Below are 21,732 nucleotides of genomic sequence, written 5' to 3' on the forward strand. Positions count from 1 at the left end.
CCGACCTTAGCATTCCTTCTCAGAATCAAGTTTCATCAAAAGTTGTAATAAATATAAATAAATGAATAGTTGATGGGTGGCACCATCACCTCACAGCAAGAAGGTTCTGGATTCGAACCTCAGATGCAACTGTGTGGCATTTGGATGCTCTCATGCCTGTGAAGGTTTTCTCCAAGTGCTCCAGTTTCCTCCAACAGTCCAAAGACACATAGTCAACTGGCTACTCTAAGTTTCCCCACAGGTGTGAACACGAGTGTGAATGGTTGTTTGTCTCTGTGTTAGCCCTGTAGTAGACTGTCTGGGGTGAACCCCGCCTCTTGCTCAAAGCCAGCTGGGGCTGGCTCCAGCTTCCACCACAACCCTGACGGATAAGTGGTTTTGATAATGGATGGATTAGTAGATGGCAGCCATATTGTTTGCAAATGTCAACATGCTTTAATAATTGAGTCTTATTAGTCACTCGGTACCAAATTTTTCCAAGATACAATAAAAACAGAATCCTTGAATCGGTTTGAAAAAGTAGGTTTAGCATATGCAAGTTACCATAGGTTTGGGTGGGCAGCCAACAAGTAAGGAGAACTAAGAAGCAAATCTGATCAACTTCTTCAGTTCTATTTTACAAACAAACTAGTCAGTCATTTAAATGCTAATATTAATGGACGTGGGCTTTTTTCTACATATCTTGAGTCTTGTGAGATCCCAGTCCTTTCTACTTCTATGAAACAACTATCCATTATCCATAACTGCTTATCCTGTGCAGAGTCGCAGGCGAGCTAGAGCCTGTCCCAGCTGACTGTGGGCGAGAGGCAGGGTACACCCTGGACAAGTCGCCAGATCATCGCAGGGCTGATACATAGAAACAAACAACCATTCACACTCACATTCACACCTACGGTCAATTTAGAGCCACCAATTAGCCTAACCTGCATGCCTTTGGACTGTGGGGGAAACCGGAGCACCCTGAGGAAACCCACGCGGACATGGGGAGAACATGCAAACTCCACACAGAAAGACCCCTGTCGGCCGCTGGGCTCGAACCCAGAACCTTCTTGCTGTGAGACAACAGTGCTAACCACTACACCACCATACCACCTATGAAATAACTACTGTATTTAAATCCAGCTCACCACTCGTAACCTACCAAAACAGGAAATTAGCTCATTTCAAATTAGCGAGAAAATTACAAATTTCTTCTGTTTCAGAAAGGCTTCATATTTTAAGTCACTTCCAGTCGACACACCTCATATAACCTTATACACCTTATGGTTTGATAGAAAGCACCAAGACGAGTCAGAGAACCGAAGCAGCAGACAACAGGAATGCTGCGCAGAACTGAGTGCATGGAGACTGCACTGAAATGATAACATGAGCAGTTTATGTCTACATTAATTGCAGTTTAGTCATAATGTCACAGACATACAAGGAAAATCCAGTACAGAGATGAACAGATGCTTCAGGAGGATCAGAAACTTTCCCCGACACAGGCTACACCAAATGCAATTCAGTGTTACTCTTCACAAAATCAGGCCTAAATAAAAGGGGCAAAAAAAGTGCTTTGTATTAGTAAGTCACAAAAACAGGGGACGTCCAAAGAAGGCGTGTGTGTGTGTGTGTGTGTGCACGCGCGCTTGGTTTTTTTTTGTTTGTTTGTTTTTTTAAGGGTGGGAGGTTTCTGGGATCATCCTTACCTAAAAGGTTAAAGGTTCAGAGGTTATAAATGTCAAAGCTCAAAGTCATTAAAAGTCTCGGAGCGATCAAACCGTCTGGAGTTCCAGATTCATCCCATCAAATCTCATAAAAAGAGCACAGATCCACAGGAACCAGTAAAAGCAAAACCGTCAAAGCTTCATATCACAGCGAGAAGAAAACAAGAATCAAAACTTTCATACATGACATTTTGAATGTTTTGTCTTTTTTTTTTTCAAATCCATGCTGTCTTTTAACAAGGGATCAGGGTAGATTAAATCAACACTGGAAAAAAAAGTTTGTCTTTGCAAATAAGCATGCAGCAATAGTAATTCTATTTCTCTTCTTTCTCACTCACTCACTTTTTTTTTTTTTAAATCAGCACTGTCTCAAAGTGTCTGTTTTACTTCTTCAGAACGTTCAAATAAGTGCTTGGATGGATTTCTGTTTGTAGTGCGTCTCCCTACTGTGTTTCCTTCACGTGTGGCTGAAAAAAGAAAAAAAAAATCAGCAACAGTCTGAGATCAGGAAAGGAGGGATGAATGGAGTTAAGCGAGAGAGTAAGACAGTTAATTTAAAAATAATTAAAAAAAACCCAACAACAACGGAGGGACAAGACAAGAACAGGAAAACTGCACACTTAGAAGTCTGCTAAAGTGCAGAACATGGACTTGGATTAAGAAGTTCTGGTCCCCCACACTGAGACAGGAGGACTGTGTGTCCCCATGTGCATCATGAGCACGCTACGGTTTCCAATGATCATTCACAAACTCAGACAGCACTGAATCCAGTCGCTACATGCAAATTTAAATATGCACACATCTCATGTGTAATCGTGTTTACAGTAAGTTGAGGAAGTGTCTATGGAAAGACTGCAGCATATACCGTACGCGTATGTAAGAGCAACCTTTTAGCTTTGTGTGTTTTCCTGTCTCACAGTGTGTGCGTCTCTGCAGGGACGGTGAGGGGGCTCTGAGGGGGCGAGCTGGGGGGCGAGTGCAGCGCCGGGCTGAAGTGCGGAGGTGGAGGGGTGCATGGGGGGGCGGCGCTGGGCGAAGGGGGCAGAGCAGAGGGCACCGGAGTGCCGTAGAGGCCTGTAGGAGAATCTGCGGGTGCTTGGTTGTAGAAGAAAAAAGCGCACTGATGAATGAACGTCTCGATGATGGTCTGGTAGGTGCGTGTGGCCGTGAGAGCGTCCATGGTGGTGAAGTCGGGTCGCATGAGTGTGGGCCAGAAGCAGATGGACAGGTTCTCACTGGTCATCAGATTGACTCTGTTCCACTGGCTAACCCTGGAAGAAATTAATTAATAATGAGCTTGCAGTGTTTTAGTCAAATTTAATGCTTAGTCAATGGAAGTTTGAGTGACTATTTAAAAAAAAAAAAAAGAAGTGCATGTTGCACCAAAACATTTCTTTCATACATCATTATTAGTTAAGCAGAGAACCATGATACCGCTGATGACCACAGTTCTCCTTTTTTTTTTTTTTGCACTTTAAATTAAAGCGAGACGGCCTTTCGATTTCATAAAATTGGTGAAACTTAGTTCCCTCTGAAATTTGGTCATTGTGATGGATGTTTATTTCTGTAATAGCTTTTAAAAAAAGGCCATTCTGTGGCTGGGAAGTTATTTAATTTGAGGGGATTAAAGCAAATAACGTGCATGAAATCGCTCGCTTCATGCAGTCAAGCAGACAGACAGAGGAAGTCTGTGTGCACATGCGCAGGTTTACCTCCTTCTTCTTTTGGGTTTTACAGCAGCTGGCATCCACAGTGTTGCATTACTGCCATCTACAGGTTTCCCTTTGAGCGTGCACTGACAGTTCCATGATTCTGTTGCTATACGAACAGCTGATCACACCGAGGTGCTCACTGAGCGCCGATATTTATTAGTTCGGTCCTGCGTTTCCTTTCCTTCATATATAACATAACGTCTTTTCTTCTCATTTTCTTTCCGTTACTGTAGTCACTCTTTCACGTTTCATTCGCACACTCACGTCCTCCATTTTTCTCTCCCATTTCAAATTTGTATCCCACAATGCCTTGCATGAACGGGGAAAGCCCACCACGTGATGCATGACATAGTATCTTGTATTTAGTCATGGTGAAGCAGGAAAAAGTAGCAGAGAATTTCAGACCACGTGGCCCTAAATTCATTCATTATTCTATTTCAAAAAAAAAAAAAACCTAATAAAATTGGAAGTTTGTGATTCGAATTCAGTAGCTTTCGGTCCATTAAACAAAAATAATTGGGTGTCGGGAAAATTCTTTTTATGACCTACACTTGAGAAATCTGAAAGGCAGTCTAGCTTTAAGACGTTTTTGCAAAACTGCATCCGAATAAGTCAGTATCTCACTGGGCTGCGACAGCTTGCAACAAACTGTGAATGTCATTCGCGAGAGAGTTTCAAAAGTATCTTGAAACATTCACGGGGCTTCTCAATTTCCTTGCACGAGTCGCAAAGTGTCGCTCCTTCGTTGCTGAAATTTTGAACATGTTCAAAAAATTCGTGCGACAAAATTTCTTTCAAAATCGCCGCAAATGCGTCGCAAAGCCGTCACGAACCCTTCTCAAGTCAGTTTTCATGAGACAGGAAGTGCAAGTGTATCTCATTGGGCTGCGACACAACAATTGCGATAAAATATGCGAATATCAATTCAGTGTGATTCCAAGTGAAAATTGTCGCTAATTCGCATATTTTATTGCAATTGTTGTGTCTCCAACTAGTCGCAGGCTGTCGCAGCCCAGTGAGATACTACCCATAAACAAACGGTCTCTTGTGAAGCTTTGAGACTTGCGGCTAATCCACAACGAGCCGAAAACACGCCCAGGCATAAATATCATAAAACTATCTTCGACCATTTCATGGATTAATCTACAGTAGCTTAGATTTTAAAGCACCACTGGTTTCCATCACTGTCACTCTGAACAAATTGCGACTTGGCAAGTCGCGAAAGTTACGAAACGTTCTCAATAAATTCAGTTCTCAAAAGCAAAAATGTTCATTAACACATGATCCTGCATGGTAAAGGAGTTGCACAGAAGGAGTCTATAGGACACATTTATAACAGATAAAAGGAACTGACTTGTTCAGGTGGCCCATGACATGTTTGAAAACTTCATAATTCTCACGAGGAAATCTCCTCAGTACTTCCTTCATGGTCTGCAGTCTCTGCTCTCGGTCATTTATCTCTGCACAAACACAAATTTAAATAGTGAACGACAATACTAGCTTACAATCATTCTAATCATCTCAACTCCTGATTATTCATTATTTTAATTTGAATATTTTCACTTTGTTTTAAAAGGAAAATTCCAGAAAAATTCTTTGGGACACATTAAAACTTTTGTTGTACATTACTTATTGGAATCACTGCCAGATTAATAGCTCATATGAAAATAGACTCTCAGGGCTTTAAATTTGCAGTTTTGCCACGAGTATTTATTTTCTTTTTTAAGCCTACTCGGTAGAAATGTTATTTTATTGTGGCAGTTGTACATGGTCTTTTACTATCAAAAAGCTTTACGTGTGCCGTCTTTTATCACTGTACCAAAGTTATTGAGAGGGGAGAGAGGTTAATTTCACCCTGCTCATCAGCAGCTAAACACGGAGTCACGATACTCTACACACAGAAACCCAAGTGTCTTGACTTACCTTAGAACAGACTTGCAGCCATAAAATAAGTCGTTTATGCTGGTTGAAAATGTCTGATTAGTCGATTTGCATTCCGCAAGTGTACTGTGAGAAAGGGTTAAGAAATCTTACTGAATGCTTCCACCAGCTCCACTTGTAGATTGTATGGGACCAATGGATCAGGCAGTTCAGAAAAAAAGCTCTTTAAAGCTCCAGCTACGGTGTTCACCGGAAAGTCCTTCTCGACCAAGTCCAGGCTGTGGTCTATGAGGGAAAGAAAAAGTGAAAATGAACAAAACACATACAAGTGCATTAGAGCCAGACTGCCATGCAAAGGCAAACTGCAGTATCTGAATATTGTGTCGGTGGCAAAAGACGGTTCTATCTCACCAAACAACAAAACTTTATTAGAAAGCTTGAAAGAGAATGTGGGTATATAACCTTACCCTGCTCAAACTGTCGCTGCATGCTTTCCATTTCGGACTTGTTTCCACTCACTCTATATAGACCCTCCGTAGTCAATCCTTAGACAGAGGGATATGCATGTGATCTGTGTCTCAGAATAAAAGTTTTTTTGACAAGACATCTTTGTGCATATATGCTTCGATCAGCAGCTATTCCTTGGAAAAGAAACATCACTTCACTTGACTGATAAGTTTATTTTGACTAGGTATGTTTAAAATTTTGACAGTAAGTGTGTGTTCAGCAGAAGGCAGGAAAAAAAAGGAAGTTAGTATTGCAACATCTAGGAATATAATCAGCAGCAGCAACTTTCCTGACTGGTGGTAGTGAATATTTTTAGACAAGTCACACCACCAGTATGCCAGAGGGACATGTGAGAAAACCAGACGCCTCCAGATTAGTGATTCAAATCTTCTCGGTTTCATTCTCAGTGCCCAGTTTGTTATGGAGTTTCGCTTAGCAAGTGACTCTTATATATAGCTAACCATGTCTTCATGGAGTTGGCTTTGTCATGCTGGAACAGGTTTGTACCTCTTGGTTCCAGTGAAAGGAAATTGTAACGCTACAGTATACAAATACAGTGGGGCAAAAAAGTATTTAGTCAGTCACCAATTGTGTAAGTTCTCCCACTTAAAAAGATGAGAGAGGCCTGTAATTTTCATCATAGGTATACCTCAACTATGAGAAACAAAATGAGAAAAAAAATCCAGAAAATCACACTGTCTGATTTTTAAAGAATTTATTTGCAAATTATGGTGGAAAATAAGTATTTGGTCAATAACAAAAGTTCATCTCAATACTTTGTTATATACCCTTTGTTGGCAACGACAGAGGTCAAACGTTTTCACACACTTTTGCTGGTATTCTGGCCCATTCCTCCATGCAGATCTCCTCTAGAGCAGTGATGTTTTGGGGCTGTCGCTGGGCAACACGGACTTTCAACTCCCTCCAAAGATTTTCTATGGGGTTGAGATCTGGAGACTGGCTAGGCCACTCCAGGACCTTGAAATGCTTCTTACGAAGCCACTCCTTCGTTGCCTGGGCGGTGTGTTTGGGATCACTGTCATGCTGAAAGACCCAGCCATGTTTCATCTTCAATGCCCTTGCTGATGGAAGGAGGCTTTCACTCAAAATCTCACGATACATGGCCCCATTCATTGTTTCCTTTACACAGATCAGTCGTCCTGGTCCCTTTGCAGAAAAACAGCCCCAAAGCATGATGTTTCCACCCCCATGCTTCACAGTAGGTATGGTGTTCTTTGGATGCAACTCAGCATTCTTTCTCCTCCAAACATGACAAGTTGAGTTTTTACCAAAAAGTTCTATTTTGGTTTCATCTGACCATATGACATTCTCCCAATCCTCTTCTGGATCATCCAAACGCTCTCTAGCAAACTTCAGACGGGCCTGGACATGTACTGGCTTAAGCAGGGGGACACGTCTGGCACTGCAGGATTTGAGTCCCTGGCGGCGTAGTGTGTTACTGATGGTAGCCTTTGTTACTTTGGTCCCAGCTCTCTGCAGGTTACTCACTAGGTCCCCCCGTGTGGTTCTGGGATTTTTGCTCACCGTTCTTGTGATCATTTTGACCCCACAGGGTGAGATCTTGCGTGGAGCCCCAGATCGAGGGAGATTATCAGTGGTCTTGTACGTCTTCCATTTTCTAATAATTGCTCCCACAGTTGATTTCTTCACACCAAGCTGCTTACCTATTGCAGATTCAGTCTTCCCAGCCTGGTGCAGGTCTACAATTTTGTTTCTGGTGTCCTTTGACAGCTCTTTGGTCTTGGCCATAGTGAAGTTTGGAGTGCGACTGTTTGAGGTTGTGGACAGGTGTCTTTTATACTGATAACGAGTTCAAACAGGTGCCATTAATACAGGTAACGAGTGGAGGACAGAGGAGCCTCTTAAAGAAGTTGTTACAGGTCTGTGAGAGCCAGAAATCTTGCTTGTTTGTAGGTGACCAAATACTTATTTTACCGAGGAATTTACCAATTAATTCATTAAAAATCCTACAATGTGATTTCCTGGAGTCTTTCCCCCCATTCTGTCGGTCATAGTTGAAGTGTACCTATGATGAAAATTACAGGCCTCTCTCATCTTTTTAAGTGGGAGAACTTGCACAATTGGTGACTGACTAAATACTTTTTTGCCCCACTGTACATTCGATACAAATGTGTGCTTTCAACTTTGTGGCAACAATTTGGAGAAGGAAGGCCCACATCTGGGCGTGATGATCAGGTCTCCACAAACTTTCAGCTATATAGTCTTAGTGTTATAGAAGCTGCTCTCCGACACAGAACTTTAGCTGAAAAATATGCCTCGAGTACTTGAGTATTTATGTATATCTTACCAGAGAAATAACTATCAGGAAATTGTGTTACCTGTCGCCTCAATGAAGCGGATACATTTGTCGATGAACACTGGGATGGGTCGGTCAAGTGACACAACGTTAACTAATGGCACTCCAAAGTAAGTACTCTCCAGAGGTTTGGAGATTGAGTGTCGAGGCTTTAGTCTGGTTTTCTGCAGAAATCAAGTAAAGAAAAAGACATTTGGGTTGAGTAAATTGTAATTCCAGACTCTGGGTTTAAAACATCCTGCACTGCAAAAAACTGAATTGGAGGAGAAAATTCCTTAATACCAGTGAAATTCTCTTGGTGCATGGACAGATAATTTTACTTGACAAGACATCTTGGAATAAGTCAGTTACAATCTATAACTAGTTTTAATAGAGTTGATGTCTTGTATTCTTCTAATAGGAAATGCTAGATCGTTTCAACTATATTCAAGATATTCTAACTTATCATTTTTGCAGTATAGAAGAATACAAGACACAAACTCTGAGATGATTAAAACTAGTTCGATTGTAACCAACTTATTCCAAGATGTCTTGTCAAGCAAAATTATCTGTCCATGCAGCAAGATAATTCCTTAATACTATTGAAATTTTCTCCTCAAATTCAGTTTTCAGTTTTTTGCAGTGCGAGTTTCTTTTAAGATGACTACAGTACAGAAAAGGCAGTGTGTATTGTAATTACTTTGCCTGGACGACGTAGGCTCCTCAGAATGTTCCTTTTCTTATCATCCCCTTCCTCAATCAGCGATTCTCCTTTCAAAACAGTCACATCCTCCTCCTTTGTCTTCGGAAGACCACCAAACTCATCATCGCTGCCAATGGAGAAACTGGTCCGGAAGCTGCTGAACTTGCCGAGGCGCTTGGATCGATCACGGTACAAGCGTGGTTTTACTCCTGCAGAAGAGAACTTCCTGCGCCGCTCCAAAGAGCTGCCGTCCCCCTCGCTATCCGAGCCATTCACACCTCCATTTGAATGCATTCTGTTGGAGTTGCGTATGGTGATGATCTTACCCTGCGTGCTGTCATGTGGTACCGAGTATATGTTCTCCTCATGGCTGGGCCGAGGCTTGGAAACAGCATCCATAGGCTCAGCATAGTCAGATGGATCGTACACCCCGTCCCCACAGGGAGGCCAGGTGACATTGGAGGTAAGAGACCGCCGATGGCTAGAATCCATATAGGGGTTGAAATTGTGCTTTCTGAAGTCAAATGTGACACTAGGTTTGGGCCTCGTATGTAAAGGGACTTTGTTGTTCAACTTGTTCTCAAAAGTACTGAGCTCAGAGATGACTGAGAACGTGTCACCTGAGTCAAGGTCAGGGAGCTTGAATCCGCTATGAGTGGTAAGGGTGCCATCAAAGTAAGGCGGTGAAGCTTCCATGTCCTCCTCATAATCTAAGAGCATAGTTACAGGGCTAGGGGAACCACAATGGGGTGAATACACATTCTCATTTGTACTACAGGCCTCTGCAGCATTATCATACACGTGCGTTGCCTCAACAAGAATCTTCTTCTCTGCTACCTCCATGAAGAAAGATTGTAGAAGGTCTATTCTGTGCAGTCCTCCCACAACTCCACCTGGTCCACAGACCACACTCGCAAAACGGCCCTCAATTTCATGGGCCAGTTCTTCACCCTGGACCAACAGCTCTCGTGCAGACTCCGAGTCTGTAAGCTCCGTCTCTGTTTCTCCCACAGCTAGCAGCTGGACTGGAACAATGTCTGGAACCTCACAGAGTAAGGCACACAAGGTTTCCAATGAGGCTTTGCGGCGAGCAGAGTAAACACCTATGTACCCATGCACAAGCCGATTCTTGCGCATGGTAAAAGAAGCATGATATGATAGTAGGGACAGCTCTATTGTTAACCTGTTGTCGCCGACTGTTTGCTCAAGCAACACTGAATTACTACTTGAATTTGTTGGCCTGCAATGCTGAGGCAGTAAAAAGGGTGAAAGAAGTTGGTCTACATCATAGGAATCCCCACACATTAGACACATAACAATACGCAAGTCTGCCTCTGGATTCTGGTCCTGCTGCATGTCTCTGATCCTTGGAGGCAAAGGGGGTGAAGATGGGGAACCACTACGAAACACAGCATTCCTTCTTGTATCCAACAAACCCTTTAATACTTGGTTTATCTGTTTCTCGCTCACATTCCGCCCATAGCCTGAGCCAGGGGATGCCGGCTCTAAAAACTCACACTGCAGTTTTATAGCTACCTGCTGACCCTGCGTGATTAAGATTTGGGCTGTCTCCCCACCAAGGTCGCTCAAAGCTCCTACACCTCGCTTAGTGACTAACAAGAGAGACAAAGGAAGCTGAGCTATGTGGTTATCCCTTCTGCCAAGTGTGGACTCACGCAACTTCTCAATACTTTCTAGAACATAAGACAAGGATTCCTTGGAATTGTACAAGCACAGGCACCCATGAGGTGTGAATGTAGCTGTATGGAAGGAGTTAACAGGAAGCCTAACATTACCCTCAATAGGCCTGAGTATTAGCTCATATATTTTGCCTTCAAGCACATAGTAGTCATCGTTGGCACACATAGCCCGAATCTCGTTAGCCAACTCTCTTGCTAAACCATCTTTGCCCAGAATCACCAAGTTAATCCTTTCTGCTTTGCTTTCATGCATATGAGACTTTCCAAAGGAAGGATAACGCATAGGGAAGCACGAGGCTAATATTTGCTCAATCTTGTTGTCAATACAGTATGGGCAGCTTGGGCAAGTATCCTTGGTTGGGTGATAAACAAAATGGATGTGCTTTAATACTAAGGCATCTCTTTCTGCCTGCAGTTTCTGTAATGCCTTGAAGCGTTGCTCTTCTCCCAGTGCTTCCTGAATTGCCCCCATTTTTTCTTTACTGGGTTTAGCATCCACTTCAAGTTCATAAAAAAGCTCAGAATACTCCAGCAGTAGTTCCTGGAAATCCTCCTTTGCTCTGTCTATGATCACCTTTTGGTGCCTATTATAGATATCCAAGTATTCTGGCTCCTCCAACCACTGATAGAAGTCTTCATTCATTATGAAGCTTCGTGCCTCTTCCCATGGCTTGCCAGGGGTGACAAAGGGTGAGGATGCCAGCTTCATCTTAAATTCATGTCGCATCTCGGCACGCTTGCACTCGTTTCGCAAATGTTCAAGATGTGCATCGAATATGATTTCTGCAGCAGTTGTATCAAGCACGTCAAAGGGTATGCGGTCATCTTCCATATTGTCAAGATGTGGCGTGTCCTCCCATGGTGCATCCTCCAGCACCACAAACCAATGGTCAAAGTCCTTTTTGGACTCCAGTACCTTCTGTACCCCAGACCAGCTTAAATGCTCAATTTCAGCCAATTCAGACACCAAGGAACCCAAGGCCAGTGGGAGAGCACTTAAATATGCTTTACGACGTCTCTCAATGTGCTCCTGTTTAAGCCGATGAACATGCTGCTGAAAAAGCTTTTTTGCTTTAGCTGTACCTTCTAAAAAGACATATTCCTTGTATTCCGGTGATGGCTGCATACGTCGGCTGACAGCAGGCCAGGTCTCGTTGTGATTCTTCACTATGTGGTTCACTAACCATTCATATCGGTCCTTTGCGGTGGCAATGATTTGACTCTGATGTTTTAATGCCTCAAAATAAGGTATTATCTTATGCTTGCCCCTTCCCTTATCAATGAGTTGAATCAGAGTAAGGAAAGCTAAGTCTACATTGACGTTAGATCGAGCTGATGTCTCAACAACTTGCAAGTTCTTTTTGTTGATAGCAAATGTATGTGAGTCCTTAATGTATCGTTCAACTCCTTCATCACACTTCGTGAGAACCAGCACGACAGGCTTCTTAGTTTTACCTAGATGATTATACAGGTTGGTAACAAACTTCATTTGATCGTCAAAGCTGCGGTTCATCCCTCGACTTACATCAACACAGAGTAGAAATCCGTCTACCTGCAGTTTTCCCTCGGGCATTTGTTTTTGCTCAAAGTCCTGTTCCAGGCCCAACTGGTCTGTACAAAAGTACATGAGTTTTTCTGCAGAAGCCAGTTTTGTGGAGGCAGCTCTTTTGATGTAAGGCTGTAAAGCTGTGCTACGATGTGGTTGAAAGGTCTGGTCATCAATAAACTCAGTCTGCTCCACCACATGCATCCTACACTCAGTGCCATCCTCCAAGACTCGCTCCACCTCTCCCCAGAACAGGAAATGGTCATTGTTGACAACTCGGCCACCAAAATCACTGGTACTCAACACAGATGTGTGATCAAGGTGAAAATCATCTGCACTAGGGCGGACAAAGCGATTACACAGGCAAGACTTGCCAACTCCGCATGGGCCCTTCTCTTTTTCAGTGCCTGACAGACCAACTACAACCAAGTTGTAGGTTGGCACCCGTGAATCTTGCTTTTTAGCCATCATCATTTGCAGGCACTCATCTTGTCATGCCATAAGGGTTAACACAGGCTTGACTTTTCGACACGTTTATAAATAGATTTATCCAATCATATCTGCTGTAGTGCGTTTTTCTTTTGCTTTACATCAGACTAATTTCAGTTGTGTGTTTCTTGGCCATATTATGGAACGGAGGGTACAGAAACAAAGATAATCATCAGGTGGGAGTGGCTTGACAGTAAATATCAAAATGTTTCAGAGGACTTGTGCTTTACTGATGTTCATCCTGAAAGAGAGAAAAGAAAGAGTAGGAATTACTTTCTTTTCCAAAAATTATAATAAAAATAGAGGTACTGGTTATCAACTAATCAAAGATCACTCTATCCAACAGGATCAAGAGTATCTGCTTTGCCGACCGAGTTTTATGACATAGCCAGAAACCAATATCTTAGACTACAACTTCAGAAAAATTCAAGAAATTGAGGCCTAAATTTCTTCTAGGATTAAACTAAAAAGTCAAATAGCATATGCAATGCAAGGTCAGCACAAAAACAAACAAACAAACAAACAAACAAACAAACAAACAAACAAAGCGAAATTGCAGCACTGGAAAATGAGAGTCTGGAACAAATGTTCCTCAGTCATTGGTAGGGGTGTCACGATTCACTCACTCTTCGATTCGATACGATTATCGATTATTAGTACTCGATTCGATTCTTTTCGATTCGATTCACTTTAAGTTGATAAACAAGTAAGAAATGATGTACTTTGACTAGTTTCACTTTAATCTGAAAACTGTTACACAAAGGTAAAATTTTCAGTCAACATTAACTCAAAATAATGAAATGAGCAATAAGTAGGAGAGTTATACACGGTATCATACCTAAAATTTTATCAGAAATAAAGATATGATACTATGATTCTCCCCAACATGCTACATTAGACAAGCTAACCTCATTTATAAAAAGATACACACTTATATATGACGTGTATTTGATATATATGATGTATATTCATACATTGTTACTTTACGGAAATCTTCAATAAGTTTGGTCTTTTCATGACAGCCTGTTGTAGACCTATAATGCACATGAAATGACACTCCTCACCTCAACATGTCCTTTACAATCATTTAAGCCACCATGGGCAATGCTGAAACCACTGCTGCAAACAGTACATCGCGCGAAACTGTCATTATTTTCTACCCTTATTAGACAGGGAGATTCTTTTGTGTAATCTGAGCTGAAGTGGGTTTTGTACTTTCGTTTTTTGGGGCGCGCGCTCTCTCTCTCTGCTATGCTGGTCGGTCCTCGAGAAAAGGGATAAAAGCCCTCCCACACTGAAAGCTGATTGGCTTATTTTGCTGAGTAACCCAATCAGGATGCTCTTTGTCTGGCATGCGCTACATGAACAGGCACACAGGCAGTGTTGCCACATTGGGTGGTTTTAAGTGCATTTTGGCGGGTTTTGAACATATTTTGGGATGGAAAACGTCAGCAATATCTGGCAACACTGCACACAGTCTCCCTCGCGCGCGCACATTCTAAGATGCGTGATGCAGACCTTAATGTTGCGCGCGCACGCTCTTGCTCGCTTCTATCAATATGCAGGAGACTCCCGGAAGTTCTGGGAGACTTGGGATGTAAGGTAATTCATGAATCGAATCGAAATTGAAGTATGACGAATCGAAATCAAATCGTACTGCTACCGATTCGATTTTCGATGAACCGAACCGAATCGTGACACCCCTAGTCATTGGCCCCTGAGGTAACCCAGTACTGTATAGTTTGATAAAGGGTTTTTTTTTTTAAGCTAATTTTCAAGGCTTGTCTTAAAGCAATGACACTCCAATGGCTGTTTTTTTTTTTTAAATCTAGTCTAGAAAACCAGGGTGATTTACAACCCCGATTCCAAAAAAGTTGGGACAAAGTACAAATTGTAAATAAAAACGGAATGCAATAATTTACAAATCTCAAAAACTGATATTGTATTCACAATAGAACATAGACAACATATCAAATGTCGAAAGTGAGACATTTTGAAATTTCATGACAGCAACACATCTCAAAAAAGTTGGGACGGGGCAATAAGAGGCTGGAAAAGCTAAAGGTACAAAAAAGGAACAGCTGGAGGACCAAATTGCAACTCATTAGGTCAACTGGCAATAGGTCATTAACATGACTGGGTATAAAAAGAGCATCCTGGAGTGGCAGCGGCTCTCAGAAGTAAAGATGGGAAGAGGATCACCTATCCCCCTAATTCTGCGCCGACAAATAGTGGAGCAATATCAGAAAGGAGTTCGACAGTGTAAAATTGCAAAGAGTTTGAACATATCATCATCTACAGTGCATATCATCATCAAAAGATTCAAAGAATCTGGAAGAATCTCTGTGCGTAAGGGTCAAGGCCGGAAAACCATACTGGGTGCCCGTGATCTTCGGGCCCTTAGACGGCACTGCATCACATACAGGCATGCTTCTGTATTGGAAATCACAAAATGGGCTCAGGAATCTTTCCAGAGAACATTATCTGTGAACACAATTCACCGTGCCATCTGCCGTTGCCAGCTAAAACTCTATAGTTCAAAGAAGAAGCCATATCTAAACATGATCCAGAAGCGCAGACGTCTTCTCTGGGCCAAGGCTCATTTAAAATGGACTGTGGCAAAGTGGAAAACTGTTCTGTGGTCATACGAATCAAAATTTGAAGTTCCTTATAGAAATCAGGGATGCCGTGTCATTCGGACTAAAGAGGAGAAGGACGACCCAAGTTGTTATCAGCGCTCAGTTCAGAAGCCTGCATCTCTGATGGTATGGGGTTGCATTAGTGCGTGTGGCATGGGCAGCTTACACATCTGGAAAGACACCATCAATGCTGAAAGGTATATCCAGGTTCTAGAGCAACATATGCTCCCATCCAGACGACGTCTCTTTCAGGGAAGACCTTACATTTTCCAACATGACAATGCCAAACCACATACTGCATCAATTACAGCATCATGGCTGCGTAGAAGAAGGGTCCGGGTACTGAACTGGCCAGCCTGCAGTCCAGATCTTTCACCCGTAGAAAACATTTGGCGCATCATAAAACGGAAGATACGACAAAAAAGACCTAAGACAGTTGAGCAACTAGAATCCTACATTAGACAAGAATGGGTTAACATTCCTATCCCTAAACTTGAGCAACTTGTCTCCTCAGTCCCCAGACGTTTACAGACTGTTGTAAAGAGAAAAGGGGATGTCTCACAGTGGTAAACATGGCCTTGTCCCAACTTTTTTGAGATGTGTTGTTGTCATGAAATTTAAAATCACCTAATTTTTCTCTTTAAATGATACATTTTCTCAGTTTAAACATTTGATATGTCATCTATTTTCTATTCTGAATAAAATATGGAATTTTGAAACTTCCACATCATTGCATTCTGTTTTTATTTACAATTTGTACTTTGTCCCAACTTTTTTGGAATCGGGGTTGTAATATCCATCTTAAAATTAGATATTCTACTGCTCAAATAGGTAGTAAAAATGCTTTTATATGTAACATGGCATGTAAAGCATGCCTGCTGGAAAAAAAAAACCATATAAAATAGAAATGGGTAGATTTCAGAATAATATATATTGGTTTCTTGGAATTCAATTATTTATATTTAGTTACAAATCCAGGATACATTCAGTGCGTCATTAAATGAAATTAGTGAACTATTTAACCAGTTTAATCCATTAACTTTCCATGAATTTTTTTCCCTGTTTGGATTATTACAATGAAAATATTACTGAAGTCCATTTGGTCCATTGGAGATAACAGCAAAATCTGACAACGTCTTTGGCATTGCTTCATTCCCCCCCCTTATATTAACTGCCTTTGTGACTGTACTAGCAACTTCTGGCTGTGACCTCAGCATGGCATGGCTACTAACTTCTCCCATGAATAAGAAAATACTGCACTAACCAACAAATTAATATGCAATTCACAAAGCACATCACAAACATCAGTATTTAATGCATTTCAGAGTAAAGTTTTCTTTTCAGTATTTTTTTAAAAAGAGCTATTAAAAGGTGGTCACATCTATTACAGCTGGGTAATAGTTATGATATAAATATTGTGATTAAACTTTGTACCTATTTTGAAATCTCACAAGTGTGCTAAGCAATTTTTAATCATTGGCCACTTCAATGCTCTCACAATAACAAGGAATGAGGCATTTAAACATGCCTGTCCCACTGGTTTCATTTCCCTTCAAAGTTGTGCATGTTCCTGTTCTTCTTTTCGAAATTACTAGCGCATCTAAAAAAATTAGAGCATTGTGAAAAGGTTAGGTTTTTTCATAATTTAATTAAAAAAAGTAAACTTTCAGATATTCTATATTCATTGCATGTAAAGTGAAATATTGCAAGCCTTTTTTGTTTTAATTTTGATGATTATGGCTTAAAGCTCATGAAAATCAGAAATCTAGTATCTCATATTATTAGAATATTTCATTTCGAGTTTGAGTAAAACAGTATAAATACTGTGCAGCTCTCAGTCTAGTTCAATACAGGTAATCATAATCGTGGGGAAAACGATCATCGACACTCTCCACAAGGAGGGTAAGCCACAGAAGGCCACTGCTGAAAAGGCTGGATGGAAAAGGTGCACAAGCAACAGGGATGAGCGCGGCCTTGAGTGGATTGTCAAGAAAAGCCGATTCAAGAACTTGGGAAAGCTTCACACAGAGTGGACTGAGGCTGGTGTCAGTGCATCAAGAGCCACCACGCACAGATCTCTTCAGGAAAGGGGCTACAACTGTCGCATTCCTAATATCAAGCCACTTCTGAACCAGAGACACCATCAGAAACATCTTACCTGGGCTAAGGAGAGAAAGAATTGGACTGTTGCTCAGTGGCCTGAAGTCCTCTTTTCAGATGAAAGTAACTTTTATATTTCATTTGGAAATCAAGGTCCGAGAGTCTGGAGGAAGAGTGGAGAGGCACAGAATCCAAGGTGTTTGAAGTCCAGTGTGAAGTTTCCACAGTCTGTGATGATTTGGGGTGCCATGTCATCTGCTGATGTTGGTCCACTGTGTTTTATCAAGTCCCAAGTCAACGCAGCCGTCTACCAGGAGATTTTAGAGCTCTTCATGCTTCCACCTGCTGACGAGCTTTATGGAGATGCTGATTTCCTTTTCCAGCAGGACTTAGCACCTGCCCATGGTGCCAAAACAAATACCAAATGGTTTGCTGACCATGATATTACTGTGCCTGATTTGCCAGCCCACCTGAACCCCAGAGAGAACCTATGGGCTACTGTCAAGAGGAAGATGAGAAACACATGACTCAAAAATACAGACAAGCTGAAGGTCACCATCAAAGCAATCTGGGCTTCAGTAACACCTCAGCAGTGCCACAGGCTGATCACCTCCATACCACACCCCATTGATGCAGTAATTCGTGGTAAAGGAGCCCCAACCATGTATTGAGTGTATAAATGAACATACTCTTCAGAAGTTGGATATTTCTGTATTATAAATCCTTTTTGGATTTATCTTAGGAAATATTCTCATAATTTGAGAAACTTGATTTCTGATTTTCATGAACTGTAAGTCATAATCATCAAAAAAAAGTCTTGAAATATTTCACTTTGTGTAATGAATATAGAAATATAAAAGTTTACCTTTTATGAAAAAAATAAAATTTTCACAATATTCCAATTTTCAGAGATGCACTAGTATCATTATATTTGAGTCATATCACTCACTATCTCACCCTTTCCAAAATCCAATTAATTGTTTTTTTTTTGAAAGCACATAACTGCTACCTTCTAACTCTGAGATACCAAAAACATCTCAAACATTTTTTTTTTTCCATTGACGTGTCACATGTGGAAGCTTTGAACAAAGCATGCCTTATCCTTTCTTTCCTTCGTTGGCTGTCCGCGAGACAGCTGAGGCCAGGTTCGGGTCCGTTAGAACAGAATAATGAAAATGGAACGGATCGGTCAAAAGAATTTAAAATATGGATACTTTGAGAAATTATCTTCACGTGACGATTCCAGATCTACGGCCTTAGATCTACAATGCCGAATCGATGCAGATTGTTTCTGTAATATCACTAGCATTGAAAATGGCTCGCTACTTAGCGCAGAGGATTCTGGGAAGGGTGAGCCAGCCCCTTTCAGCATCAGCGGTTCTCAAATACGCCTTTTCAACCAACAGGGAATGGATTCTTTGAACCTTGGTGCCAGGCAGCGAACCAGCCCACGTTTTCACCAGTTTTGAGTGGAACCGTTGTAATCAAAAAATGCACCATGTATGGACGGCGGTGCACCATACATGGCAAGATGGTGGCGCACAATGATTACCTGCGAACTTTTTATTGTTATTGCAGGTACTTGTTATATATATTTTCGGTTCCATTTTTTTCTTAAGACGTTTCCTTTTCTCGAATACGCGGCACGGTGGTGTAGTGGTTAGCGCTGTTGCCTCACAGCAAGAAGGTTCTGGGTTTGAGCCCAGCAGCCGGCAGGGGCCTTTCTGTGCAGAGTTTGCATGTTCTCCCCGTGGGTTTCCTCCGGGTGCTCCGGTTTCCCCCACAGTTCAAAGACATGCGGTTAGGTTAATATGGGACGGCCTTGGGCTGAGGTGGCCTTGAGCAAGGCACCTAACTTCCGACTGCTCCCCGGGCGCTGTTAGCATGGCTGCCCACTGCTCTGGGTATGTGTGTGTTTTCACTGCTTCAGATGGGTTAAATGCAGAGAGGAATTTCACAAGTGTGTGATGAATAAAGTTGTGCTTTCTTTTGTGCTGCTTCTTTTGCTTGGCTGCACACCGCTTCCTTGACAAACTAATGACACGCCCAGTGATGTCACAATTCGTGTTGGAAAACCGAGCTCTATTTTGGTTCCAGCTGTGAACCAACTTTTTCGGTTCCAAACCAATTTATTTTTGGTTGGAATGTTGTCAACGGTTCAAAATCTGGTGCACGGATCAGAACAGAACCCGTTCCCTGTTGGTCAGAACCATGAAGTAGAGCCAGTTGTGGGAATCACAACCGACTGTAATCAAATTTATTGTTTTTCTTGAACTGAATGTGTTTAAACCCAACCTCAAGAACTCAGAAACAGGCAAGCTGATGAATAACGGCCACTTGGTTGGACCGGATGCGTTTTGTCAGCGGGGTTAATACCGTAAAAAGCCTTATGGGTCTTTAATAAATAAAAACGACTCGTGTAGACATTTAAAAATATCCTAATATTCGTTATTCGATAGTGCGTTCATCAAACAAATCTCAGACGCATTTTACAGACAGCAGGTTCTGCAGAACGTTTGAGAGCTTAAAAACAGAAATAAATAGATACAGATAAATAACTAGTACCAATCCAAACGTATTCTAAGATGACAAATAACTTTGAGCATAAGCAGACTATATTTCTTTTATTTTTTTTTCCCTTTAATTGCTGTCTGAGGCGCCTCCAGCTCCGAGGCTAGCTTCTGACTCTGTTTTGTCATAGGCTAATAACGCATGGGATGGAACAAGCTCTTCAGCTAGCATGCTAGCTCATACGTTAATACTTTACCTCACAATTTTTTACTAACATGTATGTGTGTATTTATATATGCATGCCGGGCAAACGAAAGCGTTAATAAATCAGATTCGGCAAGCATTTCGTGTCTGTCGAAAGAAAAGACGGGCAGAAATAAATCCCAAACCAGAGTGACACACCTTCAGCAGGCAGGCAGGCTAGCCCCGCTCACTTCAGGCAGCTAAGCTCCATGACAACACTTTCTTCTTCTTCAGCCGGATAAAAACCTTTCTTGACTATTTTCATATATAAACATATTTTCACCTAATATATATTTTTATTATGAAAACGAGTCCATACAGACTTGTCAGGCTGTTTGAAACCGATATTCTGTCAGGATAAATAAATACCATCATGATTCGGTTCTATCCGCTGCTCGTCCGAGTCCAGGCCGGTGGCGTCAGGCTTTATTCACGATTTCAGCCGGTTCTGGATCTTTGACACACTTTTAAACCATGAACAATTATTTATTTTCCTGACATACTCTCGCATAAGGAATATTTAAATGGTTTAATCTGATTCTGGAGGAGGAAAAAAGCAGGTCCTTGGGGTTTAAAATAGAAAGAAACAGGTTCGGGTTTTCTTTCGAGCTTCCTCCACACACACACACACACACACAAAAAAAAAAATCCATAAACGGAATTAATTCCTGCTGGATCTGATGGGAATGTGTGGGCCGGGGTTGAAGATCCTCGCCTCACGCGCCTCCTCGGGCTGTCCCACGCTTCTCCTGATCAATCATCATGTCCTTTGTTGTTGTAGGCAGAACAAACAGGCGCTGGGTTCATCCTCTGCGGCGAGCCGACATTCCGATATCAATCCCAGAAGAAGCGCTTCATGGGTGTGGAATAACCCCGGAATTCCCAAACCGAAGCGCGCACGAGCGCAGGGGTGGTGTGGGTGAAAGTGGGCTTTTCTTGCTGCCCCGGTGGTAATGGCGGCCCCTCCGCCCGGATCAGCTCCCCTCCTTTCTGCCTGCTTTCACACGCAGAGTTCCAGAGACTCGCCCTGTGGCGCAGGAACAACACTACAACCCGGCAACTCTCTCTCTCTCACACACACACACACATTTCATATGCCACTGCTTCAAGTGGTGATGTAGTTTCTTTTCTTCCCTTTTTGAAAGAAAAGCACAACTTTATTCATCACACACGTTTTTAAGAAGAAGAAACCTTTACACTGCCGTTCAAAAGCTTGGGGTCACCCAGACAATTTTGTGTTTTCCATGAAAAGTCACACTTTTATTTACCACCATAAGTTGTAAAATGAATAGAAAATATAGTCAAGACATTTGTCTGGCCATTTTGAGCATTTCATTCGACCACACAAATGTGATGCTCCAGAAACTCAATCTGCTCAGTTTTATAGCTTCTCTAAAGAGCTCAACTGTTTTCAGCTGTGCTAACATGATTGTACAAGGGTTTTCTAATCATCCGTTAGCCTTCTGAGGCAATGAACAAACACATTGTACCATTAGAACACTGGAGTGAGAGTTGCTGGAAATGGGCCTCTATACACCTATGGAGATATTGCACCAAAAACCAGACATTTGCAGCTAGAATAGTCATTTAGCACATTAGCAATGTATAGAGTGGATTTCTGATTAGTTTAAAGTGATCTTCATTGAAAAGAACAGTGCTTTTTTTTCAAAAATAAGGA

The 21,732-nt window shown here is 41.8% G+C and overlaps 1 protein-coding gene across 1 annotated transcript; it reads right to left on the reverse strand.

The window, feature by feature from the left end:
* Positions 1-452: 452 nt before the first annotated feature.
* On the reverse strand, positions 453-21,094 carry arhgap35b (Rho GTPase activating protein 35b). Its single transcript, XM_060913356.1, has 7 exons — positions 20,424-21,094; positions 8,824-12,802; positions 8,167-8,308; positions 5,767-5,844; positions 5,453-5,584; positions 4,773-4,878; positions 453-2,977 (listed from the first exon to the last, which is right to left on the reverse strand). Exons 2-7 carry the CDS (start codon positions 12,544-12,546, stop codon positions 2,620-2,622), a joined length of 4,539 nt encoding a protein of 1,512 aa, XP_060769339.1. The 5' UTR covers positions 12,547-12,802; positions 20,424-21,094; the 3' UTR covers positions 453-2,619.
* Positions 21,095-21,732: the final 638 nt, after the last annotated feature.

This window comes from Neoarius graeffei, chromosome 28 (assembly GCF_027579695.1).
Source record: "Neoarius graeffei isolate fNeoGra1 chromosome 28, fNeoGra1.pri, whole genome shotgun sequence".
Lineage (NCBI taxonomy): Eukaryota > Metazoa > Chordata > Actinopteri > Siluriformes > Ariidae > Neoarius > Neoarius graeffei.

What these genes read in the sequence shown, in the direction of transcription:
- arhgap35b (XM_060913356.1), bottom strand. Translation starts at nt 12,546, where the DNA reads ATGATGATGGCTAAAAAGCAAGATTCACGGGTGCCAACCTACAACTTG. An exon ending in GCCTACGTCGTCCAGGCAAA is followed by an intron (nt 8,309 to 8,823) that starts GTAATTACAATA and finishes TGATTTCTGCAG; the next exon opens with AAAACCAGACTAAAGCCTCG. An exon ending in CCGCTTCATTGAGGCGACAG is followed by an intron (nt 5,845 to 8,166) that starts GTAACACAATTT and finishes CCTCTGTCTAAG; the next exon opens with GATTGACTACGGAGGGTCTA.